The sequence below is a fragment of the Saccostrea echinata genome, unplaced genomic scaffold (genome assembly GCF_033153115.1).
Source record: "Saccostrea echinata isolate AGI-Se365-2 ecotype Australia unplaced genomic scaffold, CSIRO_AGI_Sech_v1 ptg000054l, whole genome shotgun sequence".
NCBI lineage: Eukaryota > Metazoa > Mollusca > Bivalvia > Ostreida > Ostreidae > Saccostrea > Saccostrea echinata.
Window position 1 is genome coordinate 32,974,427 of NW_026889803.1, and position 22,150 is coordinate 32,996,576.

The 22,150-nt window shown below is 33.5% G+C and overlaps 1 protein-coding gene across 1 annotated transcript in view; it reads left to right on the forward strand.

The window, feature by feature from the left end:
* Nucleotides 1-3,493, forward strand: part of LOC133206124 (probable E3 ubiquitin-protein ligase HECTD4) — a 45,870-nt gene extending 42,377 nt beyond the window's left edge. The window contains exons 66-67 of the mRNA XM_061342055.1: nucleotides 828-1,047; nucleotides 1,511-3,493. Coding sequence (XP_061198039.1) covers nucleotides 828-1,047; nucleotides 1,511-1,647 — 357 coding nt within the window. The 3' untranslated portion in view covers nucleotides 1,648-3,493. The remainder of the gene's footprint in view (nucleotides 1-827; nucleotides 1,048-1,510) is intronic.
* The last annotated feature ends 18,657 nt before the right edge of the window (nucleotides 3,494-22,150 follow it).

Below are 22,150 nucleotides of genomic sequence, written 5' to 3' on the forward strand. Positions count from 1 at the left end.
TGATCACATTCAGAAAAGATCTGGCTTCTTGAATGTTTTATTAATGTACATTTATTTGTATAATAACTTCTATAATAGGAATACGTGTAAAATTCTTGTATGGATATAACTTTGAAATTGAGAAACTTTAGAAGCTCTTACTTGATAAAAAGGTAGCTTGTTACCAGAGGGTATCTTAACCCTATACAAAATTTTCTGGACAAGGTCACAAGATACAAAAGTATAAATTGTCATTTCCACCACAATTTCAAACAGAGAAACATTAGAAGCTTATACTTGAGACAAATGTTGCTTGTGACTAGAGGTATGTCACGACTCTAGGTAATTTGAACAAGGTCAAGGTCAATGGCTTTTAAGTGTAAATTTCTTGTCCATACCACAATTACATGTATGTCATGAAGTAACTTTATCATGCTTAGCCTGAGGATTGATTTTAATCATAGGCTATATGTCATAATCCTGAACAAAGATCATTTAGACAAGGTCAAGTTCACAGAATTCAGAAATATCAATTCTAAATAATTATATTGTTATAGACAAAACTTTGTACTGGAGAAACATGACAAAGTCATACTTAGCACAAAGATTACTTATGACGAAGAGGTGACATGATTTTTAGCTATGCTTGGCTAAGGTCAAATCACTTGGCTCAAGTAAAATGTTCTTGGAGTCATGACTTTTAATGCCAGGACTGTGGAAGGTCACACATTTACACTCGACACAAAGTTTGCTCAAGACAGACTGTTACAACCTTCAACCAATTATATTTCAACAAGGTACTTTTCGGACTAATAAAATAATATGACTAATTGGACATTATTTTTAAGGCCCACACAATGTACCAGGTTGGTCTGATGGAGACTGATCAACATATCCAGTTTTTCTGGAACACTTTGAGTGGACTTAGTCAGGAAGACCTTGGAAAGTTCATCAAATTTGCCTGTAACCAAGAAAGGATTCCCCAGACCTGTCCCTGCAGGGATGGCAATGCTGACTCAATGCATGTTCCTCCCTATCCCATGAAGATAGCCCCTCCAGATGGACCAGGTAGGTGGTGGATACAAGAATATGAGGAGTGGATTTAGGCTTTATAGACCGTATAAACATAAGTTTTAGCGAGGATTCCATTTTGGCATTTATAATGAGGGTGTTGAGATCGCTCAAATTAAATATCGCTTACAATTTATTCCACATAAGAGGTTATTATTTTTCTATGCACCATAAAATCACTAAAATTACTTCTCGATAAAAAATTATATACTGATTTTTAAAGACAAATCACTAAATCTGCGTCTCGCTAAAAATTCCACTTACAAGGTACATGTATTGTATGCTCTGTTAGTTTAATGATGTGGGTTTTCATTAGATTATACATTTCCTTTCATTGCAATTGTATTTAACAGAAAATTTCATAGATGTTATTTAAGTAATAATGAGAAATCTTTTGCTGTCATTTAAACCTGTTTTTTTTTACACAGTTTGTTTCATGTATGGTAAATTATATTTGTAGGCCAGCCAGATTCCCGGTACATACGAGTGGAGACCTGTATGTTTATGATCAAACTCCCTCAGTACTCAAGTCAGGAGATAATGACCCAGAGACTTATATATGCCATCAACTGCCGTGAAGATCCCCTAAGTGGATAGGTCCACCCTTCATAATCCTGGATCCCATGTGGAAAATTCAAATCCACCCCCATAATCCTGGATCCTATTTGGAAAACTCAAATCCACCCCACATACTCCTTTGTCCCATTTGAAAAACCTTGTGAAATCTACACCTTACTTCATTGGATCCCTTTTAGAAACCTAGCATTTATCAATGTGTTTTGACTTTCAAGTATGTTTTAGTAGAAAAATTTGCATATATGACGTATTCACAAATTTGTCAAAATACACCAAGTTGTTGTGGTGTGTTTTCTGTTATGAGAAGTTATGTTATTTGAATTACACATTCACATGCACCGGTGTACTGAAAGTATCAGGCATACAACCAAATATTGGTATGATCACATTACTGTGCTTTATACATATAATATATGAAATGTGCGATATCTTGTGATGTTGTGTAAAATTTTATGCCATTGTAAGAGTGCTATATCGTAATGAACATTTTGTTTTCTTAGAGGTGTGCTTTTTTTTTTTTTTTCCCATCACAAGTATATGAAGCATTTATAAAGAGTCTGTGGTTAGCATTTCCCTTTTTCTGAGAATTTAGAATTTTAGACTTAAAATTATTTATTTACTTGAAGTGAGTTACAAGTAATTGGATTGTGCAGGTACTAGCCAGTACATTTTCATACATGTATGTAGTATAGTGCAGCAGTTGTATATGAAGTAAAAGTATGTTAGAAATACTAATATTTTTTGAAAAGTAGTACATAATCGCATTATTTATGGATGAAAGTGTAAAATGTACAAGTAGTATATCTTGAAATGTGCAGTACATTGTATTTGAGTGTGAAGGTACATGTATTTCGTAAATAAGACAAGTGGATTTTGCAAGTTGGTTGAAAAAATTGTTTTTAGGTAACTTACCATGAAACTTATAAAAGTACCATCTTTGTCTATTTAGTATTTTTGAAGGCAAACAGTTGCTTAATTTGTGTGTACATGTTTATTGTACCAGTAAAGTATTTTAGCATTTCCATTGCCATAAAAAATTTATCAATGTAAAATAGGGGATTGTTAGACGGTCTTTTGTTGCAGTTCATATTAAGTTATATAGTCCATAAATTTGAATATATTTTTATAGATAATTTGCACACAGATGTATTCTTTTATTCTTGGTCAGAGTGATTCTTACTTTTACAAAATTTACAACCGCAAAGCTCATGGGAAAAATGGAAATAAAGTCAATTAAAATTCAATTTGATAACCTTGGCAACTCAATGTACATACAATTGCAAAGACTCTTGGCGAATTTCACCTATTCATTGTGGGGGTTTTATCTTTTCTTTATGAAATATTAATGACCTGTTTGCAAAAGTACTTGTGTAATGCATGAAATCTTGAAGTATAATACTATATTAATGAACATTTTCTAGTGAAAGTTATATTATACCACAAATATTTTAACTTTGATCACATTATACAATATATCCAAGTTTATGGATCATATTACCTTAAACTTTGTTAAAATTTCATTTAGAGTTATCTTTGTTTGCCTTTAATTTATAGTCATTTTAGAACAAGCAATATTCAAATTTCCGTGAACTTGATAACTATGGAGGGATTGTTTTTCTTCAGAAATACATGTATTTCGGGTTAGGACAAATCTAACAGAAGTGAGTGATTTGACTTTGAAGCTATTTTTTTTTTATCATTTCCTCTTCAATTTGTAGGCCTTAGGTCATTCTTTAAAAAAAAAATCAGTGTAAATAACAGTGTTCATTTTATCTGTACATTATTTACCACATGAAATGTGTAAGTTTTTATTTATTTTTTTTTTTTTTTCATTTTAAATTGCAAGGAATAAACTTTAAACCATTAATGTTTTGTTTCGAATTTTCTGAATTGTTAATTCACAGTAATACATTAAAGTGTGTAATATTTTTTTCATTTTACAGTGCTGTAAGATAACATAAGATATACAGTGGATATCAATTGAATAGTGTGCACTAAAATTTCAAATTAAAATTTTCCTGCACATCTTGCATGATCAAAAGAACCATAAAATGTAATTAAAAAAAAATCATTTTTAGCTCTTCTGAGCCAAAGGCTCAAAGAGCTAATGCAATGGCCATTTGTGCGGTGTGCGTAAACTTTTTAGAATACGAGCCATAACTCAAGAACCCCTTGGCCAATTATTGTCAAATTTGTCACAGGGTATCCTTGGCTCAAGGGCCCCTGTTTGTACTAAAACTAGGGTTGTGACCCTTAAACAGGGGGAGATAATTAGGAAAATAGAAACAAAAGTACTGGTTGCTAAAAAATCTTCTTCTCAAGAACCACTGGGCAGATTATCACCAAACTTACACAAAAGGATGAGGATATGTTGTAGATTAAAATTTGCATGGGGAATCAGCCTGGGGCAAAGGGTGTGGTCTCAAGGTCACTTCAAAGTTGACCAAAAATTACATTTTATTAAAATGTTGATATTTTGCTTACTATAAGGACTAGGATCATCAAATCTTGTCAGGTGATGCATCTAAGGACCTCATTTCATGTTGACTCAAAAGTAGGTCATGGTGACCTACTTTTTAAATTTTGCAGCCATTCTTTTTCAAAATGATTTAGAAGCATATTTTGAACAATTTAAGGCCTACATGTATGATCATCAAACTTTGTCAGTTGATGTATCTTGGGTCCTCGGAGTATGTCGACTAAAAAGTAGGTCACCTTGACCTACTTTTTGAATTTTATGGCTAGTCTTTTTCAAAACAATTAAGGTCATTTATTTGAATACTGAGAGGTTTAGAATCATTAAATCTTGTAAGATGATGCATCTTGGGGCCATAAAACATATTTAGTCAGAAGTATGTCACAGTGACCTACTTTTTGAACTTTGCAGGCATTCGATTTCAAAGCATTTAAGAGACATAATTTGGACATTTTAAGGCCTATGATAATAAAACTTTGTAAGTTGATGCATCTTGGTTCCTCGGAAAACATCAACTGAAAAGTAGGTCACTGTGACCTACTTTTGAAATATTATGGCTATATTTAAATATTAAGGGTACTATTTGGCTTAGAATCATCAAAATTTGTCAGTTGATGTATCTTGGGTCCTCATAGTAGGTCAACTTAAAAGTATGACAACGAGACCTACTTTTCAATTTATAAGACTATAATTAAATATTTCGGGTAATGATTGGCTTAGAATTGTCAAACTTTGTCAGTTGATGCATCTTGGGTCTTCGGAGTAAGTCGACTGAAAAGTAGGTCATTGTGACCTACTTTTGAAAATTTATGGCTTTAATTAAATATTTCAGGTACTAATTGGCTTAGAATCATCAAACTTTGTCAGTTAATGCATCTTGGGTCCTCGGAGTAAGTTGACTGAAATATAGGTCACTGTGACCTACTTTTGAAATTTTATTGCTTTATTTAAATATTTTTAGGTACTAATTGGCTTAGAATCACCAAACTTTGTTAGTTGATGCATCTTGGGTCCACATAGTTTGACGACTGAAAAGGAGGTCACTGTGACCTATTTTTGAAATTTTACGGCTTTATTTAAATATATCAGGTACTAATTGGTTTAGAATCACCAAAACTTTGTTAGTTGATGCATCTTGGGTCCACAGAGTTTGTGAAAAGGAACTCTGAAAAGGAGGTCACTGTGAACTATTTTTGAAATTTTACTAATTGGCTTAGAATCACCAAACTTTGTTAGTTGATGCATCTTGGGTCCTCAAACTTTGTCACCTGAAAAGTAGGTCTCTGTGACCTACTTTTGAAATTTTATGGTAATAATTTAAAAACATTTTAGGTATTAATTGACTTAGAATCATCAAACTTTGTCAGTTGTTGCATCTTGGGTCCTCAGAGAATGACAAGTGATAAGTAGGTCACCATGACCTACTCTCAGGTACTAATTGACTTAGAATCATCTTGGGTTCTCAAAGTGTTTCATCTTAAATGTAGGTCATGATGACCGACCTTTGGAATTTTAAGGCTTTATCTAAATATACAGGATACTTAGAGGCTTCAAATAGAAGTGATAGGTTGTACAGTTTATCAGAAGAGCGATTCAAGGCCCTTGGGCCTCTTGTTATGCTTTAACTTCCATTAATTTTAGTTCAAATAATATGTCATTGTTTACTGAATATTAAGGTAGGTTAAAGTAGGTCGCGGGTTTGTTTTTGTCATCAGTTTCGGTACATAATTTCGACGATTTGAGCAGTTGTTTTGCACACATTGGATTATGACGTCAGTTACGTCACAAAGGCGACCTTGCATTCCTTCCTGTTTAAAAAAATTCCTTAGAAATAGTCAGTATAACGAACCTAGTAGTTTAATACAAACTACACGGTGTTGTACATAAATCTCGTATTGAACCAATATTATTTGTCTGAATTCAGATAATTATGATGAAGTGTAATGTCTAGGTGTGTAAATGAAAGAACAAACTAATACAATATAATAAATACGATACTCAATGCAAAGAATAATTTACATAGTAAGTGATACTATAGTAAAGTGTCAGTTAAAATGAGTCGGTGTAAATATAATGGTATGCAAAAAGAGAATTGCTGAAAACTGAAAAGGTTGCATAAGTAATTGTGCAGTACAAATGGAATCTATTATATACCATGTATGCCAATCAAAGGAGAGAAAAAAAGTTGTTGGAAGAGGTACACTTGCTTATCATGACTATGTACTTACTATGTCTGCTAAACAACCAGGAGCAGAGTAGAAGATTTTTAAAGAAATAATGCATTTTCACTGTTTAATCAAATATCAATCTAGCCCCACCCTAATACCAGAATCCATGACCCAGTCGCAATGATCTAACAATTTTGAAAAAGGCACCCTTTTTATCATAACTTTGCATTAATTTGTTTGCTTAATACACAAGAGCAGATTTTCAATGCAATAATGCATTTACACTTACTCTCAATAGCCCCCCCCCCCCCCAAACATAAAAGCTCCAGACCCTGCAGGGATCGATATTAACGGTTGTCCGATTGCCCGGGACAAGTAAATTCTCAGTTCGGGCAAGTGAATCTTACGACGTACTTGTCCGATCGGGCAAGTGAATTTTTCTCATAGAAATGTACATAGGCCTATTATTTAGTTTACATTAATTTATATTAAAAAAACAACCAACAAATTGAAGACTTGATTTCCGCCAGGTACCTGACTGACATTGCTTTTGCATTCGGAATTCCTTGTCAGCATTTCTGGATTATGCCTTTCATTTGAAAATCCGGTTCGTTATTCCGTTTTTTCCCCTAGTAAATATGCTGTTCGTCTAACATCTCTGGAAATTTGGATATTAGATTATTTATTCACTCACAGAATATAAGTACAGAGTAACACGATGTATCCTGATCATTAAGGTAAAGATCGATGTATGTTACGTAGCAACTATCTTCCTTCAGCGTTGTTTCACAGCTATCTCAGAAAATCACGATTCACAAAAGAATCTACCGAAAATAAGTTTAAAAATATGAATTTTGTTAACACACACTACGATATATAGCAATAACGTTCCGTTATTGCTATATATTGTAGTGTGTGTTAACAGGCTAAATTTACAAGGACAGTGATATACATTTATGTACAAACGCATCATGGAAATTTTTTCAGGTACCTTACCTTGCCAAATTGACAGTAGTGTATTTGGTCTTATTTATTTTTTTTGTCATAACATTTACAGTAATAGAAATTTATTCTGAAGTTCTTTCCTTATTTTTGCAACCAAGTTTTGCATTCGGACAAGTCAAAGTTTGAGATAACTTGCCCGAAGGGCAAGTAAATCTGAAAGTTAATGTCTATTCCTGCCCTGGGGTCACAAAATTCAAAATTTTTGAAGAGGCACCCTTGCTTACATGTACCATAAACTAAAAAGAAATTAAATTAAAAAAAAAAGGTTTATAAGCATCGCCAAAATAAACAAACTTTAATAAAATCAATGAATAGCATTCATAATGAACAAGGATACACTATGTATGAGACAAGCTTATCGTTTTGCATTATTTTGGATCAATTCCTGTGTATGATATTGTCTCTTTCGATATTTGATCTCATAGATTTATTGCTATGAATAAATTATATTTTCTTTTTTGGAGAACTTTCCCATTTTTTTCACGAATTGTCCTTTATTACTCTAGTGAATCTTTTGGTATGATTTTACAGTTTCATAACTCTAAACACTAATTGTTATTATTTCAAAAATATTTCATTATTTATCATTATTCCTTTTTATTCCTTTCTGTTTAAAGCATTAAATTTTCTCTGAATGTACCATTGTCTACGTAGCTCTCAATTGTCATAGTTAAACCAATGAACTGAAAAAGCTGGCATCCACAATAGAAACGGCACAAGATGGAAAACCCTGGAGTATTAAGTGTCTATATTTCCACTGTTAGTAAGTATATTCACAATTTTCAAAATAAAAATTTGTTAAAGGAAAATTCTAAAATTATATTGATTATGCGCAGTATAGTTAACTGACATCTAAAATAGTGATGCCTGTGGATTTTATATGTATAGGATAAGAATGTTCAAATATGTCACTTATTTTTAATTATGCAAAAAATCTTTTGAGGATAGTAGAGCTGCAAATACAAATTTTGTCTAAAACTGATAGCAATGCATCCTTGAGGAATCTCAAATTTCAATCACTTACGACATCAAAATAAGCAACACAAACTGCCATAAAATAAAAAATAAAAATACAGACTCGAGAACAACGCTCATCTAATTTCGTTATTTGATAAATAAATAGCTAATATGGACACAAACATATCGTCCATTGGATCAACGAATTTCATTTAAAGAATATTTTTAAAGTTCGATATCAACCCCAAAGCATACTTTAATTTAGACAACGATGATACCCGGAAAATGACGCTATGGTGTTTCTTAGATCATTTTCAAAAGGTTTTTTTTTCTATGAGGGCTATGTTAAAGTTTGATCCTTACACTATTGTGATCCAAACCTTTGCTCCAAGAGTTCAAATCACATAATGTTACAAAAGTGTATTAGTATAAATTAAAAAAAAAAAGTCCCACTATTTGGTAATTACGAAAAAGATCTCGAAATTTATGTCATAATTAAGAGAAAATTATCTCTAATTACGTTATTATGAGTTGATACCTTTCGACCAATTAAGGTACACGAAAATAATTCAATCACTGAAACATGCATATCTACTGTAGGAAATGAAAGACATGCATTCGTTTCTAAAGCTAAACTTTATTTGTAGATTTCTGAATAAAAATTCTTAGGGTATTCAACATACAATGATTACATTTCCTGTGTTTTTCCACTATGCCAACTGTGAAATCGCTTTGAGTATACTCACGCATAGAAATATGAACGACGTAAAAACTCGCGCTAAAGAGACGCCAAAAGAGTTAATAAAAATGTAATGAAACTAGATGAAATCCCGCGCAAGCCCGGGGAATTGATTTTTTTCCTGACTGATCAATTCGAACAATATTACATGTATCTCAATATTTTCTACCGGCAGTTAATTTGAACAATAAAATACTTTCTTAGGTTGCTAATACGGGAATTAACTTTGCAGCTATTGCAGAAAAAAATACATATTTAACCCGCGTAAGCGGGCTATGTGATTTTTTTCTGCATTGGCTGCAGCGTTAATTCCATACTAACAAACAAAGAAAGACATTTTATTGTTTATATTTATATCTGTATAAATAACCATATATCGTTAAATTAAGCACGTTAATTATTGTATCATTGATATGTACATCACTGTATGTTTCCTTGATGGAACCGCTGCTCAATAATTTATACAGGAGACTTCTCTAGTGGTGTTTATTGCCTGATTAACAGCAATGGTTTTCATAAGAAATAAAGGAGACACTATAGATTGGATGTAAATATTATACACGCGCGGATCTAGAGAGGGGGGGGGGGGGGGTCCGGACCCCCCCCATCCCCTGGAATTCGCAGAGTTATATATTAAAGGTATATAATGAAGCAAATAAAAAATTACTTCAGACCCCCCCCCCCCCCGGAAAAGGTGGACCCTATCACCACCACGAAATAAGTTTTTTTCACGTTTTGGATATGGCTTTTACGTGTTTTTGTTTTTTCCTTTTTTGAGCATCCGCCGGACGTTTTTTCATGGGAACGGAAAATTTTCACGTTATTTTGTCTCCTTTATCCGGAATTCCGCGTTCCGTATCCGAACGGTCTTTTTCACCACAAAATGAATATTTTTACGTTCTATTTTGGTTCATATCCGGACCGTTATTTTTTAATTGATCTGTCACGTCTGGTCAAATTTCTTGAGCTGGGTGTTAATTGTTGTATAAAACATTGGCATGGCTGTTTGTTTTAGAAGATGATCTGACACCTGCGACCTGTTATCAATGATTAATTATAGGTCGATAGCTACGCATGAGACTCTCGCTTCTCTGACATGATTGATTGATTGAATGTTGTTTTACGTCCCATTCAAGAATTTTTCACTCATATAGAGTCGTCACCATATACCGGCCGGTGAAGGGTTTCAAATTTAGACCTTTACTCGGCACTCAGGGCCATTGAGTGGTGAGGGATCTTTATCGTGCTAATGCCTGCCGTGACACTGGACCTTGGTCTTGAAGATGACTCGCAGCTTTCACCTGAAAGCGCTGCCGAGCGCTTGGCGAAGGAACAGTTGTTACCTATTTCTTATCGACTTAGGTCAGTCACGGCCGGGGTTCGAACCCACGGCCTTCCGATCACGGAGCGAGCGCTCTAACCAATGAGCTACCGTGACGGTTTTTTTGACATGAACTTAATACATGTACGTATTATTTTTTCGTAGTCGGTAAATATATTTCATTTACTATTGAATACATTCGTAACATGGTTTTATGTATAAAACATAGACATAGACATGACATCGGAGTTTTTTATGCACAGTATTTCTTACGCAAAACGGATTCTTTAATTTGATGACATTTACAAATACAAAGTCGCCCGCGTGGCGCAGTGGTTAGAGCGTCTGCTCTAGAGTCGCAGACTTACGTCGTGGGTTCGAATCCCACTGCGGGACGTGGAGACCGGTCCTTCGGATGAGACCGTATAAACCGAGGTCCCGTGTCGCAGTAGGTGCTGGCACGAAAAAGATCCCTCACTGCTCAATGGCCCTGAGTGCCGAGTATAGGTCAAAATGTGTAGCCCTCCATCGGCATGTGGTGGCGTCTCCATATGAGTGAAAAATTCTCGGGAGAGACGTTAAACAACAATCAATCAAAATTACAAAATCCCAAATGCAATCTCGCTTGGGATGATTAGCGTACATGTACGTATACATGAGCAGTTAATGTCACATTTAGCATGGATGAGCGTCCATATTAAAAAACACGCGAGAGTTTGTTTCTCTACCAGCTCTACAGACAGTTGGCTGGAAGTTAATTCATTAGAAACTAATTAATGATTAGAAACTAATTAATGATGAGACCATATAAACTACGTGTCATCCATGGACAATGTACAGTTTTTAATTTTCTTAAAACAAGTGTTATTGAATGGTACTAACGTATATTAAAGTATTTACACTATAAAACATATTGATATAAAGGAGCATTCTTCACTATTATTAGTCCCCTACCGGTGAAACCGGAGGGAACTATAGGTTTCCTCTGAGTCTGTCCGTCCGTCTGTCCCTCTGTCTGTCTGTCCCACTCGGTTTTCCGCACTTTTCTTCTAAACGCTTGCAGATATTAAGCTGATTTTTGGTATGTGAGTGTATCTTGATGAGTTACAGATCAAGTTTACATTGCGTTCCGCTTCAATGATTTTTGACGGAATTACGACCTTTTGAATTTTTCAAGGTTTTCCGCGATTTTTTTCTAAACGCTTGCAGATATTGAGTTGATTTTTGGTATGTGACTTTACCTAGATGAGTTATAGATCAAGTTTGTATTTCGTTCCACTTCATTGATTTTTGATGGAATTATGGCATTTTCAATTTTTAACGGGAACCAGATAGACTTGCCGGTAGGGGACTAGTATTGCTAATGCAATACTCTCAGAATGCTTGTTAGTGTTATGAAAGGCCATATAACTAAAATCAAGTCAATTCAGGAATCTGGACGCTTCACCTATCCGGACAATTTTGACTGGGAACCAAAGCGTCCGGATAAATGAGGCTCCACTGTATATGGATAAGCTTGCATATCAGTGTACACCTGGTATTCACAAGTAATTGAAATCTCTCCTGTAATGCTCGAGTAAAACCTTGGCCTACTATTGCACCCTACACGTATAGTCCAATTTTGAACCAGCTGAAAAAGAAACATTCATTTTAATTGACCTTGATAATTTTGCTCTTGAACAGACATTTTATTTATTTATTTATCTATTCATCGATTGATTGGTTGATCATTTAATTGATTGATTGGTTTTTCTTTTATATTTCAATATACCCCCCCCCCCCCCTCGTGAGCACACCCTAGACACAAAACTTAAAAAAAACAAACAAATACATGTGTACTTGAATCTACGCAATATCAAAAAGCATTTAAATTGTTTACATAGAGAGACGGATCATAACAAACTTTTTATTATAGAAAAGCCCACGTGAGCTTTCAGTTGGTCAGCTAAAAGGGACAGTATGAAAGTTGTTTCGTATCAAACTCGAGTTTAAAATTTATATAATCTATGTTTCAGTTGCATTCTGTTCTGGATATCTTACTTCGTGGAATTGTGGTAAGTGATCTTTTTAATCATAACGCAGCACAGTTAAGGTGTGGAATGGAAATATCGGCGAATTTTTTAGATAGAAAATACATTCTTTACAAGGATGGGCGATTCTTTTTAGGACTTTACTATTATCGGACAAAAGTAACACCCCTACTGATGTTATTGTGATTTAAATTCAAGACACGTGGTGTAGGTTGACCCATTCTAAGGTTATAGGGCAGAACCGGTTTTATAAATAAAATTTGCAGTAAACAGGAACTTGCTATAATCTGTTTCTTTAAAAAAAAAAAACATGTCCTATAAAAATGTGTTTCCAGAATTTTCTGAAAGATTTTTAAGAATTTAAACAGAAATGGGTGGGATTTAAAAAAATCACACTCTACTTAATTAATCTTCGCTTTTGTGATAATTTACGGCGAAAATTGGGGCTAAAGGGTAATGTCGCGTGTAAAGAACTTGGTGTGAGCTTATCTCACTAAACAAGTACTGCTAAGCAGTATTAAAAAGCGTCTTTGATTGTTCTACAAAGCCATCGGCGCTTTGTTTTAGTCTCAAAATTTTCACTCATCAGTCAAACAGGAAAGTTTATATTTTTCCACTGTTTTGCCTGATAATAAAAATTGACCACGTATGTTTTAGTTAGGCAGTATATCGAGCATTACAATGCAATGTTATATTTTTATTTAAAAGCAAAATTAATTAGCTTGCAATTAAAGAACTTCACTCGACACTCCAATTTTCCTCGGGATGTCTTGCATATATCCATATCAGTCTTTCAATAAAAAAAAAAATCAGCAAAAGTAACTCTTCTTTGATAAGAACTTAGCTCTAAGTACTGTTATCAGAATATATTCTGTTTATCCTTCCTGGTGCTTATCTGCATCACTCTCAAAATTGACACTCATCAGTCAAACACGAGATTTCTCTCTTTTTCAATCTTTCATATACCCAAACTAGGCGTTGCATAAAATAATAAACAGCAATGAAAAAATAATTTGTTGAAAAATCCTTCGACATTATTACTGCATTGTTAATTTAGATTCATATGAAAGAGAACAATCATATAAGAAAATATGAATGAAAATATTCCATCCAGTCTGTTTTTCAAAACTTTTTATAAAATAAAAATATATTAGAAAATATGTTAATTTACACCTTATTTTCAATACCATAATGTAAAACAAAAATGGACTTCATTTTATTGATTGACATTGCATTGTAGTGCAGTGCAATAAAATGCAGTTAAATTCTTATTATGGTAAACAGTATAAATTCTCTTGCAAATCAAAAAATCCACTCGTCAGTCAAAAAGGAGTGTTCATTTCTTTTGGATCTTTTGTGCATATCCAAACTAGTCAATCGATTAAAAAAAAAACAGCAACACTTAACTTTGCGAAAGTCCTTCGACTTAATTACTGATTGTTAATTTTGATTCATATCAAAGAAAACAAATATTTAAGAATATGAGAATAAAAGGAATGCTCTCTGGTCTGTTTTTGAAACTTTTTTTTTCAAAGCAGAAAATAAAAAAAGTGTGTGTATTCAATCAGTTTTTAAATTCAATTAAGAAAAACAATGGACTACGTTAATTTTGATCGGACAATTTGGCAGCATCACAATGCATCGCATTGTATTGCAGCAGAGTGCAGTATGGTGCAATTCTACTTGTAATTAAAGAAGCACAATTATTTTACTTGGTCAAGGTATTAGAATTATTCCCCACCATCCACCCTCCAAAGACAGCTCTTATATACAATTTGTCCTTGTGATTGAATGTTTATTTGGAAATTTGCATAATGTAAGTTTTGTTTCAAAGTTCGATAACTCAAATTATGTCCCTTCGAACAACGTAGACAAAACGATCATTGATTACTGCTTTATATTATGTAAATGTTTAAGCAATGCTAACGAGTAACAGGCTTGTATACTATATATAAGACGTTAGAGAGAGATTCACAAATGACCATGTGTTAAAGTCAGAGTAAATAACGGTTAGGTCGCGTGTAAAGGACTTAGTGTGAGCTTATCTCACTAAACAAGTACTGCTAAGCAGTATTGAAAAGCATCTATGATTGTTCTACAAAGCCATCTGCGCTTTGTTTGAGTCTCAAAATATTAACTCATCAGTCAAACAGGAAAGTTTATATTTTTTCACTGTTTTGCCTAATAATAAGAATTGACCAAGTACCGGTATGTTTTAATTAGACAGTACATCAAGCATTACAATGCAATGTTATATTTTTAATTAAAAGCAAAATTAACTAGCTTGCAATTAAAGAACTTCACTCAACACTCCAATTTTCCTCGGGATGTTTCGCATATATCCATATCATTCTTTCAATAAAAATTGATTTGATTTGAACATATTTTATTGTTTAACACAAAAGGATTAGAAGCAAGTTCTTACAACTTACAAGTTCTTCTCCTGGTGTTAGTAAAGTAAATACAGTTAGTACAATTGTCACAATAATAACATAGTAAATAATATTGGCAAGTGACATAAATAAATTGAGATGTTAATTAAATCTTCCAGATTCATTAATACATTTATGAACTGCTGAAAAAATAAAACAGTTCATATCATAAGACAAAGTACCAGTACCCCATAACAACAGACGTGTGTCTATTAGAATCGTTTCTTCCAGTCTAAAAAGTTTGTCAAAAAGATTATTTCTTGCTCTTATATATCTTTTACAAACAAAGAAAATGTGGTAAACATCCTCATTCTGACCACAGATACATTTAGGAGAATCAATAATATTTCGTCTGTAGAGATCATAATTTAGCAAACAGTTGTGTCTTAAATTGGTGTGTATAATATTGATAGTACGTTTACCAAACGAAAATATTTCGGGGGTTTAGTAATTATATCAGTGATATTTTTTTTTAAAGTATTAAGTCATTCGAGCACAATTATTTTACTTGTCAATGTATTGGAAATATTCCTCACCATCCACCCTCCAAAGACAGCTTTTATATACAATTTGTCCTTGTGATTGAATGTTTATTTGGAAAGGGGGAGTTTCGATAAGGCCGCTCAGCGGCCCACTTTTTTCATAAAAATAAATTTCAATTTATTCTTTCAAAACTAGTTCAGAATTCAAGATAAATATGTTAACTTTTGTTATTTATATTTTAAAAGTTAATATGAGAAGAATTCACACCGAAGCTGATACATACTTAGATGTACCCTCCGATTCGTTAACATTAGGCTTATGGGAAAATATAAGAGGGTGGCATTTATAAATCGATGTTTAGAATATGAAATGCATGAGGGACACTCACCTTTTGTTCAGTAATTAGATATACTCTGCACACTAATTTCTCGAAATATGATGAGTGTCACGTGTGCACTTCATATCCAAAAATTGAAAGTTGCATAACATTTGCATATCTAAAATTAGAAACTCCTGGTTTCTTGATCGGACTCTGTGTTAAAATACTAAGCCAAAAGTAGCATTTTTTTTTAATCAAAGAAGACTCTCGATTATATTATCAGTAGAAAACATTATCGTGTCCTATCTTCATTTCGATACTTTTTATGTCACCAATGTATATCGTTAACGTCACATTTTTAGCTCACCTCCCCGAAGTCGGGGAAGCTTTTGTAATACTGTCGCCATCGGTGTTCCAGGTAAAAGTTTTGAAGCAGATTTTTTTTTTCAAGTATATCTATGCCCTATATTAATCAGAGTCACCTGATCTAGCGTATTTCCTTGTCACCAGTAAGGTTTCAGATGCTGGATTTTGGCCAAAGAATGTCCAGGTAAATGTTTTAAAAGCAGGTTTAAGTTTTTGGAGCAGAGCAACTGTCAGCACTTGTTGACCAGACTTGCTTCATGATGCATCTACGGATGCACACTACTAGATTGCTTCAGATGCTGGATATGACCTACATTTCCTTAATGAGTGAGCAGGTTAAAGATTTTGAAGTGTACCTCATTCTTATGTAAATACTGTTTAAAGCCCTATCGTAACCAAACATACACTGATGATGCATCTAGGATTCCACACTACCAGACATGGTTCAGATGCTGGATCTTTCTTACATTTTCCGTCTGACTGAACAAAAAATAAGTTTTAGAGCAAGTCCATTTCTTAACGTTATTTATCATGCATAGTTACAAGAAAGTCAAAAATATAAATTTTTAAGTCTGGATGTCTAGGCGCATATGTCTGCCTGATTAAGGATTAAACACATATCTTTGGCGTTTACACTTGTATTTCGAACTTAGTCCTGGCTGGGATTCTCTCAGTTATGCTGAAAACATAATGCAGGCAAATACTTCTAAGTTTCATAATTGATTGTTTGATTGATTGATTGTTTGTATGTTGTTTAACGTCCCTCTCGAGAATTTTTCACTCATATGGAGACGCCACCACTTGCTGGTGGAAGGCTACAAATTCTGACCTATACTCGGCACTTTCGGCCATTGAGCAGTGAGGGATCTTTTACGTGCCAGCACCTACTGCGACACGGGACCTCGGTTTATATGGTCTCATTCGAATGACCAGTCTCCACGTCCCACAGTGGGATTCGAACCCGCGACGTAAGGATCAACTCCTTACTTCACGACTCTAGAGCAGACGCTCTAACCACTGCGCCACGCGGGCGACCATAATGAAAAGGAAACACTCAATGTATGACACATTTTTCCATCATTTGGCTATTCACATATTACGTATCATGATAAAATATTTTTGACTGCAATTAATATTATTCATATTATCAAATACAATGCAATATACTGAACCCGGTAGGTGATAGGTAAAAAAATATATATATATATTATCTGGCGGCCGCCAGATAAGTTTCTAGCGCCCGCCATTGAAATATCTGGAGGTCACCAGAAAAAAATTGAGTGGTTTGCCAATCAAGTTGTACATGTAGCACCCAAGGATGTACCTTAATGCACTTGAATAACAGAGGTACACAGATCAGGTATTCTTGAAGGCGGTGCTTAAAATTTCTGCCTTTAACGACATCTACAACGTCTGTTTATAGTCAAATCTGGGAGTTTCATGCCTTATTAGCAAAGATTAAATCTACACTTAATACAAAAATTCACTTCATAAGGTCTTCACCTCATAACTTTAAATTTATGTTTTATTAGATTACATGTCTACACCGCAAGAAACTTACTTGTCGGCTTCTAGTTATTTATGTGGCGGCCGCCAAATAAGTTTCTGGTCACTGCCAGTTATTTATGTGGTGGCCACAGGAAAACTATTTGGCAGACATATTTTTCTAGCGGCCGCCGAATAATTATGTGGTGGCCGCCAGATAAAGAATTTTTCTTACCTTGCACCTACATTTGTACAACGTACCTGCTTACGCAGCAATGTGATTCTTTTAAATAAACTTTTTATTTATGTATGCATATAAAGTTGCATTTATTTCTAATCCTTTTTACTTCAAAACATTTTATTTAATTTCAATTTTATGATATTAAAGTATATTTTTATACATGTAAAATGTGTAGTTGTATAACCTCATTGATGAAAATGTATTGCATATCCCTGTAAATGACGTTTTTACGTTTACCTATCTCATGTCTACATGTCTTTTCATTTGCATTTTTCGTATGGGAAAATGTTAAATATTGATTGTAAAGTTTACGTATAAACTGTCGATTAATTATGATGTTAAAACTTTCTATATATGTTTACATTTTATAAGTTCAATTCATCCTCTTTTAAAGAAAAGTAACATTTAACACACCAGAAAAATATCGCACCTTAAAAAAAAAACATTCGCATAAGCTAAATACCATTTTCCGTAAAAACAATTGTTGAAATTGGTTAATTTATGCCTTTATTCATATTTACCCTATTTCATTTACGATTTTGACGGTTTAAAAAAATCCACTTTCCCCCTATGAAAATGTCTACTCCAAAGATATACGAAAGGGGTATACTTAAGTTTTCAATTATCACGTGACCGGAAAATGCGTCACATAAATTATTTTCATATTTTTAGGAAGATAAGGAGTTTTTCTACAAAATATTAAAATTTCATTAAATTTCGCGAGGGGCCGAAAAACGGCCTTATCGAAACTCCCCCTTTGCATAATGTAAGTTTTGTTTCAAAGTTCGATAACTCAAATTATGTCCCTTTGAACAACATAGACAAAACGATCATTGATTTCTGCTTTATATTATGTAAATGTTTAAGCAATGCTAACGAGTAACAGGCTTGTATACTATATATAAGACGTTAGAGAGAGATTCACAAATGACAATGTGTTAAAGTCAGAGTAAATAACGGTACGGCAAGTATTTAACATTAGGAAGGTGAACTTGATCGGAAAGGGGATTCTAACCAACTTTTTGTGACATAAACTGAATAATTAAAATTTCCACCATAATCTTGATATTTTCCCCATTAATTGAGTCAATAGTTTAGAGGTATTTTCTGCTTTAAAAAGAACAATTCAACATGCAACAAAAAACGTTTTATGTGTTTTAAGTTACATGAACTATAATAAATAATAAAAGCAAAACCGGAATATTTTTAAATAGCTACATGTAGCAGCTAGTGTTTTTTTCCCCGAAACGGCATAGAAAGAACTTTGAAGAGTTTGTGAGGATCGAGGTAAATATTAAGATAAATATTATAATTTTCTGTTATTGTATTATAATATTTTTGTTACTTGCCGAAAGAATGCATAATTATAAAATTTAAAATGAACAGGGTGATTAATTCTCATAATCCCTCCGTTTTTGAAATGCAGAATATGTATGACATAATTTAAAAAAAAACAACTGAAGTTGTTTTACATAGTAATTTTACCCAGTATTTTAGTATTCTGCTTTAATTTTATAGCTTGCAACTTCGATTCATCAAAGGTTTTCAAACTCATTATACAATAAACAGGCATGTTATACGCGGGGGAAGGTGTCAGGAAGGGGGGCTCAAAATTGTGCCCATTTTCTACACTTTTTCGGACTTTTTTTGCGTAAGTTTCGATATGTAAAAATTCATTCATTTAAATGCTGCTCGTCTCCCCCTTTCATACACACTTTTTGTTGCTGTTCGAAGTCGGTCAAATTCCAAGCATTTGAAAAGAATTCCCACTCCGCCCCCCAAAAATATAATTTCCAAAAACGTTGTTAGCTTTGGACCTGATAGAGAATTTGTAGCAAACTTGCATGTAGAGCGATTTTTCATTTAAAATTCATTTTTCTTTCTTTTTGCAAAATTATTGGGGCGGCGACCGCCGCCCCTTCCGCCCCTTTGCCGACGCCCCTGGCTTGGTAGTGTTACTTTTTTCAAAATCGTCCGATGCACTGGTAGAAAAAATGTATATGACAAACTTTTGATTTCCTTATATGGCTTTCGTTATTAATGCGCACAGAGGATCTTACCACCCACAATTGACCAATCATTGCATGACTTGACACCTGTATGTTTACATTTCACTTCGAACACGTGGTTCAACTCATCTACAATGAAGCGCATTGAAGTGGTAAAATTTTTCGTTTGAGTGAAAAGTTTGGGTGTTTCTTATAGCACGTCAATTGCTACAGCAGGATTCTCCATCATTTTGGCGCAAAAGTTACGCCAAGTTCTTATATTTGCGGTCATTTTGCGACAGAATTCGCGAAGGATCCCGAGATAAATTGAAAATACAGCCCGTATTAATCAATAGTTTAATATACAAATGCTCGATTCCCTGTATCGTTGTTTCTACATGGGACCTTTCCGTAAATGCATCTAAAACAAAGATAATGATATTCCGAAACAGGAGAACAGTAATTTTTTTATAGACATATAATGGTGAAATCCTTGAGTGTGTCGATTCTTTCAATTATTTATGACTTGCATTGTTTTATAATGGTAAATTTAGTTCTACTCAGAAAAAGCTGGCAGATCAGGGGCGAAAAGCACTTTTTGGACTAAATCGAAATATTCAAATGTTTGAATTTAATGCAGAAACGCATTGTCAACTGTTTGATTCATATATATTAAAGCGACAGTACGGCTGCAAAACGTGTGCTTTTTCATTCAAATTTACCCAATATATCATTAAGAAATAAGGTATAAAGTTGATGTAAGCAGTTTGAGAAACAGAAATATTCTCTCCTCACACAAAATTAACGTAATTAGAATCTGCCGGAAAATGAAGAGTCGCACGAACTGGAGCAATCTTAGATCTGTTTATTTGTACCACGTGAATTCTAAAACGACACGTGTCTACACTGTAGAGTTTACAATTATAATGAATATGAGGAAAAAGCAATTTTCAAAAGCAAATTATCATAACTTTCTGATAAAATAATCTAAAATAATAATCGTAAAGATTTTAGTCTGCTTCCAGCCGAATTTAACAGAATTAAAAGTACAAAAGTTGATGTTTTGTGTATTGGGGTTTGAGAGAGGAAAAACCATCAAATCATACGTTATCGCGGCAAATGTCAAACAAAAAAAAATTAGCACTACAAATGGCAACAATGTTTATAAGTCATGGATGTATTTTTATGTTGAGTTTACACTAATTTTTTTTTCTTTGAAAGCGATGGAAAAATGAGAAATGATAACAAGTATCAGTCACAAAATGTTAAAGTCCTGCAAAAATACTATATCAAAACCACTGTGTATATTATTTAATAAATCATTATCATTAAAAACATTTCCTGAATGTTGGAAATTAGCATATGTTCTTCCACTATTTAAGAACGATGACCCCTCTATAACTTCAAATATTAGACCTGTGTCTTTGTTGAGTTGTGTAAGTAAAATATTTGAAAGAATTATATTCAAACATGTGTACAATTACCTACATTCAAAAAATCTTTTTTATAAATATCAGTCAGGCTTTTTACCTGGGCACTCTACTGTATATCAACTTCTAGAAATATACCATTCTATTGTGAAAAGTATTGATGAAGGTAAATTCTGTTGTATGGTGTTTTGCGATTTATCCAAGGCATTTGATAGAGTATGGCATAAAGGCTTAATTTATAAACTTCAAATGTATGGAATCAATGGCAATATGCTAAATTGGTTTGAAAGTTATTTAAGCAACAGAACACAACAAGTCAAGTACAGAAATCTGCTCTCTTCCATAGGTTATGTAAAAGCTGGAGTCCCTCAGGGATCGGTACTTGGACCACTCTTATTTTTACTATATGTAAATGATGTTGCTCAAAATATGATATCTGTTTGTAGATTATATGCTGATGACAATTCTTTACAACAATGTTCAGAAAATATCACTCTTATTGAGCAAAATCTTAATCATGATCTTAGAATATTACATGAATGGTCGAAGAAATGGTTGTTGAAATTCAACCCACAGAAAACCAAAGCTGTATTTTTTCATTTAAAAGCTGTGCAACAATTTCCAAATTTAATTTTTGAGAACTGTCAATTAGAATATGTCACACAACACACACATCTTGGGATACTATTGTCTTCAAATTTGGGGTGGTCTGAACATATTGATAACATTGTAAAGAAGGCTTACAAAAAACTTGGTTTACTGAAAAAACTAAAATTCACTGTGTCAAGGGATATTTTATCCCAGATGTATATTTCTTTTATCAGACCACAACTGGAATATGCTGTTGAAGTTTGGTCTGGATGTACAAAGGCAGATATTGAAAAGCTTGAGAAAGTTCAATTATTTGCTGCCAGAATAGTAACAGGTCTTACACTTATTGCTTCCAAAAATTCACTTTATCTGGAAACTGGATGGGAACCTTTGGAAAATAGAAGAAATCGAACTAATCTAGTAACAATGTACAAAATACACAACAATTTAGTACCCACTTACATTCAAAATATAGTACCTGATATTAGAGGCA